At 56.1% G+C, this 6437-nt stretch overlaps 1 protein-coding gene across 1 annotated transcript; it reads left to right on the top strand.

The window, feature by feature from the left end:
• The first annotated feature begins 113 nt into the window (after nucleotides 1-113).
• On the top strand, nucleotides 114-2219 carry TMEM141 (transmembrane protein 141). The gene is made up of 5 exons (XM_011957282.1): nucleotides 114-205; nucleotides 494-560; nucleotides 730-813; nucleotides 1034-1141; nucleotides 1762-2219. Exons 1-5 carry the CDS (start codon nucleotides 119-121, stop codon nucleotides 1773-1775), a joined length of 360 nt encoding a protein of 119 aa, XP_011812672.1. The 5' UTR covers nucleotides 114-118; the 3' UTR covers nucleotides 1776-2219.
• Nucleotides 2220-6437: the final 4218 nt, after the last annotated feature.

The raw sequence follows: 6437 nt of genomic DNA, 5'->3' as shown, positions 1-6437 counted from the left end.
CCCCAACCCCCGTCTGTTCCACGCCCCCAGATCCTGGCCCCGCCCCTCCGGCCGCAACTGCGCAGGCCTGTCCTCTAGGCCACACCCCCAGGTCCCCGCCCCGCTCCTCCGCCTGCGCATGCGCAGGCCCGCTCCTCGAGCCCTGCAAACCATGGTGAACTTGGGCCTGTCCCGGGTGGACGACGCCGTGGCTGCCAAGCACCCGGTGAGAAGGCCGGTCTGGGACGCAGGCCTCAGATCCCAGAAGCTGACCTGAGCGAGGCAGAGGGGCTGGGGCGTGGGAGTGCCCTCGTCAGGGAAGAGTGGCGGAGGCTGGGGGCACTCTCTTGCTAGGGGTCTCAGGGCGTCCGGGTGGGCATAGGGGAGGTGGGACGTGTCCAAGCGCCCAGGGTCTCACTCCTCCACAGCCAGGGTGTGCCCAGAGGAAGGACAGGAGAGGCGGTGAAGGAAGAGGGCAGGGGACCGAGCCTTCACACCCCCTCTGCCACCCCAGGGACTCGGGGAGTATGCCGCATGCCAGTCACACGCCTTCATGAAGGGCGTTTTCACCTTCGTCACAGGTAGGCTGCGTCCAGGTGTTCTGCGGCTGGGAGAGAACGCACCCTCCTGCCCCGCGCTGGCTCCCCAGCAGGGGGCGCCAAGTCACCTGCCCGTAGGTGCTGGGAGCCTGGCCCGGTGGGCCCCGGCCAGCCCCGGGTACAGGCTGATAGGGACCTCGGCCCTTTGCAGGCACCGGCATGGCCTTTGGCTTGCAGATGTTCATTCAGAGGAAGTTTCCATACCCTTTCCAGTGGAGCCTACTAGTGGCCGTGGGTGGGTACTCCAGGGCTCCTGCCTGGGCTCTTTGAGGGGTGGGTTTCTGCTAGGGTTGGGGCTGTGGTTCTGCATTCCTGACTCTAACATGGAGCCCCAGGTCTCCGCGGGAGCCCCACCTGAGCCCACCCACCCCATCTGTCAGGAAGTAGCCTGTGCCCGCTTCTCTTATCCTGAGAAGCACAGAGGCCCCAGCCCCCTTCCATTTCCTGCTCCACAGTTGCAGGCTCTGTGGCCAGCTATGGGGTGACGCGAGTGGAGTCGAAGAAATGCAGCAACCTCTGGCTCTTCCTGGAGACTGGGCAGCTCCCCAAAGACACGAGCCCAGGTGAGAGAGCCTGGGGGTTAGCGAGAAGTGAATGCCACAGCTCCAGCGCCCAGTGTTTTGGGGAGCCAAGCCTGGGTGCCCGACGAGATAGGTTAGACAAGTTCCCTCCCTCTGGTCCAGTCTCCTCAGCATGTGACTCCCAGATGGGTTGGAGCTGGGGGTGGGCGCAGTAGACAGATCTTGGAGATCTCCCTTTGCAGGAGAAAGAACCAAGAGGGCGGCCGGGCGCGGTGGCTCAAGCCTGTAATCCCAGCACTTTGGGAGGCCAAGACTGGCGGATCACGAGGTCAGGAGATCGAGACCATCCTGGCTAACATGGTGAAACCCTGTCTCTACTGAAAAAAAAAAAAAAAAAAAAAACTACAAGAACCAAGAGGGGCTGGAGTGCCCCGAGATTGAGAGGAAGGGCGTGGAGTGAGGGGTGTGGCAAGGCCACAGCAGCCACGTGGGCACCCAAGAGGAGTGAGGCTGGATTGAGAAGCCCTGCATTGGACCCAGGCCTGGCCCCCACTGCCTGTTGTCCTTGTTACGGAACCCAGTTTCTGCCATGATAAAATGGGCACAGTGATGCGAAGCCACAACGGATGTGGTTCGAGCTTGTCTCTCTCTGCCTCTTACAGATCGGCGAAGCTAGGAGAGCTCCGGCCGGGGCACAGAGGATTGGGGGCAGTAGGAGTCTGGAACACAGCCTTCATGTCCCCCGACCCCAGGCTGACCCTCCCCACACCCTAGGGTACCCCAGTCATATCCTCTGTCCGCATGCGTGGCCAGGCCTGATGAACCTCTGCAGACGGCTGCTGCCCCAGCCTGGGACCTGCCCAGAAAGTTGGAGCAGAAGAGGCTCTCCTCTAGGTGGTGGTTCTCGTCTAGGGTATCGGGACGATGGTCTGCACTGCCAGCAGAGAGGGTGTGTCTGGGGAACACCACCTAGGGGGCATGGGGTAGAAGGGGCTGCTTGTGCACTCTGTCATTCCCTTTCTAGCCCCTGCACCTGCGACAAGTCCAAGGTGCTAGGACTTGTGCTAGCTGGTGCTAGGGGTGTGGGGTTAATAAATGGCTTATCCTTCTCTCCACCCAAGTTTCTACCTGAGCAGGTGAAAAACAAATCAGAAGGTTAAGATGATGACAGGTCACATGACACCTTTATTACCCTACAGTTGATATATGAGGATCACATGCAAGTTACATACTGAGGATGTACAAGGAAGTTCCCAACGCCAAACCCCAGAATTAGATGTTTGCACCGGCCCTGTAGGCCACGTGACACCACCACAGCCTCTCTGTATGGGAGTCTGCCTCTGCAGCACTTGGCATGTAGAGGGCAGAGCAAAAGGGGCTAGGCTGGCCAGAGCCTGGCTACTGGAAGAGGGGGAGCTTGTGGGTCACGCCCACCTGCCTGTCATTCCCCACTCATCTGTTAGCCGAAGTCACTCCCCAGAGGCAGAGCTAGCCTGTTGTAGCCGTGTCTGTGCAGAAAGAAAGCTTCTGGGTGGGCAAGTCTTCCCACAGCCCCGAGCCCCAAGAGGAAGAAGAGGTGGAGACCAGACGGAACCTCCATAAGTCCATCAGGGTTACAGCTGGCTTCCCCGCGGCACTGAAGGCCCACAGCGTGGTCCTTGCTGCCCCAGACCCAGCTCAGCCCCCAAGCCTCACCTTGCCAGGCGCTGGAAAGAAAGTTTATTGAGTACCTACTTGGCTTTCAAAGTGACAGGAAGCTCAAGGTGACAGTGACTTCAGCAAGATGGAGCTTTATTTTTCTGTTTTTTGTGTTGTTGTTGAGACAGAGTCTCGCTCTGTCACCCAGGCTGGAGCGCAATGGCACGATCTCGGCTCATGGCAACTTCCACCTCACCGGTTCAAGCCATTCTCCTGCCTCAGCCTCCCAGGTAGCTGCAATTACAGGCGCCCACCACCACGCCTGGCTAATTTGTATTTATTTATTTATTTTTGAGATGGAGTTTTGCTCTTGTTGCCTAGGCTGGAGGGCAAGGTGCAATCTCGGCTCACCATAACCTCCGCCTCCCAGGTTCAAGCGATTCTCCTGCCTCAGCTTCCCCAGTAGCTGGGATTAGAGGTATGTGCCACCATGCCCAGCGAATTTTGTATTTTTATTTTGTATTTTTATCCATGTTGATCAGGCTGGTCTCAAACTCCCAACCTCAGGTGATCCGCCCGCCTCAGCCTCCCAAAGTTCTGGGATTACAGGCGTGAGCCACCGCGCACCACGCCCAGCCGAGCTTTATTTTTCTTTCATGTAAAAGTACAAGTGAGTGGTCCAGGGTTGACAGGGAATCAGGGACCAGGCTCATTTCAGTCTGTTGCCTGCTGTAGTGGCCTCTGTTCCCAAATCTGCCTCATGGCCCCAGGCGGCTGCACCAGCTTCAGCCATTGTGTCTTTATCTCATTTAAGAGGGAAGAGAGAGGGCAGCTTACCTGCTACTGCTGCTCTTGCTCTGTTGACCTGAACAAAGTCATCAGGTGCATCTAGTGCCAGGATGCTCAGGAAGGCAGGGTGCTCTGGGCAGCCATGCTTCCACTAAAATTCAGGTGTTTTACATCTGAGGAAGAAGGACAGCAGGTAGGCTCTGCCTCGCTAGATTCCAAGCCTAGCCCCCGAGGAGAACAAGCGGGAGATGAGCGAACCACACCCTTAGCAGGACATCCCAGCACCCTGAGGGTAAGGCCTGGGTGGGAGGGAGAGAAGGCAGAACCTGGAGTTTGCCTGGACTGGCTTTCCAAAAACAGTGACCAGAAAGGGAAGGGATCTATGTGACAGCACATAAGCGAAGGCCATTGTCGGGCTGGCTTGGGTCCCCTCACACTCCTGTTTTGAGGCCCTGACCCCCAGTACCTCTGCATGTCTGTGTTTGAGACAGGGGCTTTCCAGAGGTCATGAAGGTAAAATGAGGTCATTGGGGTGGGCCCTAATCCATCAGGACTTGTGTCCTCATAAGAAGAGGAAATTAGGACATAGACACACAGGGACGGCCACGTGAGGACACAGAAAAGACAGCATCTGCAAGCCAAGGAGAGGGGCCTAAGGAGACACCAGCCCTGCTGACCCGTGATCTCAGCCCCCCAGCCTCCAGGCTGCTGTTCACACCCCCTAGTCGGTGACGCCTTGTTTTGTTTTGAGATGGAGTCTTACTCTCTCATGCAGGCTGGAGTGCAGTGGCGTGATCTCTGCTTACTCCAACCTCCACCTCCTGGGTTCCCAAGTAGCTGGGATTACAGGCACCTGCCACCACACTAGTCTAATTTTTGTATTTTTAGTAGAAGTGGGGTTTCACCATGTTGACCAGACTGGTCTGAAACTCCTGACCTCAGGTGACCCACCCGCCTCAGCCTCCCAAAGTGCTGGGATTACAGGTGTGAGCCACCGCACCTGGTCAGCGGCACCTTGTTATAGCTGCCTGAGCCTACTAAGGCAAGGCTGGGAAGAAGTACCCTATCTCGTGCATACCCCACATAGTTCCAGGCTGCCTGGTGCTCCAGGCACTCCCCTCTAAGGGAAGGGTGGAGGGGGTGCAGAGATGGAGAACTTACCCCTTCTGGAGTGACACGTGAACCCAAGACCTGGTAATTCCCAAAGAAAAGTGGGGGTGAAGCAGTGTGGGCTCCAGGCAGCGCAGAGAGGTCAGGGACATAAGTCAGAAGAGATAAGGCGGGGGTGTCCCAAGAGCCAGGTTACCCAGGGCATGCAGTTTAGACTTTGGGCTGGAGGTGGGGGGTGCAGAGGGAGGTCCCGTAAGGCAGTTTCAGAACAGTTTTAGCAGGCTCATCCTGCTGCTTTGTGGAGGATGGTTTGTGGCATGGGAGGGGCCAGGGAACCCAGTGCAGGTGTGGAGTGCTGGTGCTGCCAACGCATCACTAACCTCCCCCTCAAAGAAAGCAGCACATGCACCTGGCAGAGCTCCTAAACCTCAAGCAGCTGCCAGGAGACCTGTTTCAATTAGGACACACGTCTGAAGACCACCCCAAGGTGGCTGGGGGCAGAATGGGGCAGGGAGGCCCTGCAATTCCAGGGTTGCCCAGGCACTGAGAATCCTGGCTCTCATCATAATGGGCTGAGGTTCTGGGGACAAGCTGAGTGGCAGCTCTGAGCCAGCTGAGCCCAGGGAAGCTTTGAGGTACACAGGGTCCCTGGGGTGGAGGCCTGAGGGCAGCCATGAGGAGGCACAGCGAGACAGACGTGGAGCAGCAGACCCAGGAGCTGAAGACCATCACTCGGCTTCAGGGTAAGCCTGCACCGTGACCAGTGTCCCTTGCCCATCTGGGGGTTTCTGGGTGCACAACTTTTTGTGGGGAAAAGGAAGATCAGATTGTTACTGTGTCTATGTAGAAAAGGCAGCATAAGAAACTCCAGTTTGATCTGTACTAAGAAAAATTGTTCTGCTTTGAGATGCTGTTAATCTGTAACTTTAGCCCCAACCCTGTGCTCACAGAAACGTGCTGGATTGAATCAAAGTTGAATGGATTTAGGGCTGTGCAGGATATGCCTTGTTAACAATATGTTTGCAGGCAGTATGCTTGGTAACAGTCATCGCCATTCTCCATTCTCAGTTAACCGGGGACACAGTGCACTGTGGAAAGCCGCAGGGACCTCTGCCCAAGAAAGCTCCGGGTATTGTCCAAAGTTTCCCCCACTAAGACAGCCTGAGATATGGCCCTGTGGGAAAGGAAAGATCTTACCATCCCCCAGCCCAACACCCATAAAGAGTCTGTACTGAGGAGGAGTGAACAGGGAGGACTCTCTGCTGTTGAGATCAGAGGAAGGCTTCTGTCTTCTGCTCATCCCTGGGAATGGAATGTCTCGGTGTAAAGCTGACCGTTCCCATTCGTTCTATTCTGAGATAGGAGAAAACCGCCCTGTGGCTGGAGATGAGATATGCTGGCAGTAATACTGCTCTTTCTTTGCTACACTGAGATGTTTGTATAACATGAAACATAAATCTGGCCTATGTGCATATCCAGGCACAGTACCTTTCCTTGAACTTATTCATGATACAGATTCCTTTGCTCACATGTTTCCCTGCTGACCTTCTCCCCACCTGTTGCCCTGCTACACTCCCCTCACCAAGAGAGTAAAAATAATGATCAGAAAATACGGAGGGAACTCAGAGACCGGGGCTGGTGCAGGTCCTCGCATGCTGAGTGTGCCAGTCCCCTGGGCCCGCTGTTCTTTCTCTATACTTTTGTCTCTGTGTCTCTTTTCTTTTCTTTTCTTTTTTTGAGATGGAGTCTCACTCTGTCGCCCAGGCTGGAGTGCAGTGGTGTGATCTCAGCTCACTGCAAG

This window comes from Colobus angolensis, unplaced genomic scaffold, assembly GCF_000951035.1.
Source record: "Colobus angolensis palliatus isolate OR3802 unplaced genomic scaffold, Cang.pa_1.0 Scaffold44, whole genome shotgun sequence".
In the NCBI taxonomy this organism is placed as follows: domain Eukaryota; kingdom Metazoa; phylum Chordata; class Mammalia; order Primates; family Cercopithecidae; genus Colobus; species Colobus angolensis.
This window is presented reverse-complemented; position numbering and strand designations above follow the sequence as displayed.

Bases quoted from the DNA above. Each gene is read 5' to 3' on its own strand.
- TMEM141 (XM_011957282.1), top strand. From the start codon at position 119: ATGCGCAGGCCCGCTCCTCGAGCCCTGCAAACCATGGTGAACTTGGGC. The intron at 206-493 runs GTGAGAAGGCCG...CTGCCACCCCAG, and splicing joins CCGTGGCTGCCAAGCACCCG to GGACTCGGGGAGTATGCCGC. The intron at 814-1,033 runs GTGGGTACTCCA...CCTGCTCCACAG, and splicing joins GAGCCTACTAGTGGCCGTGG to TTGCAGGCTCTGTGGCCAGC.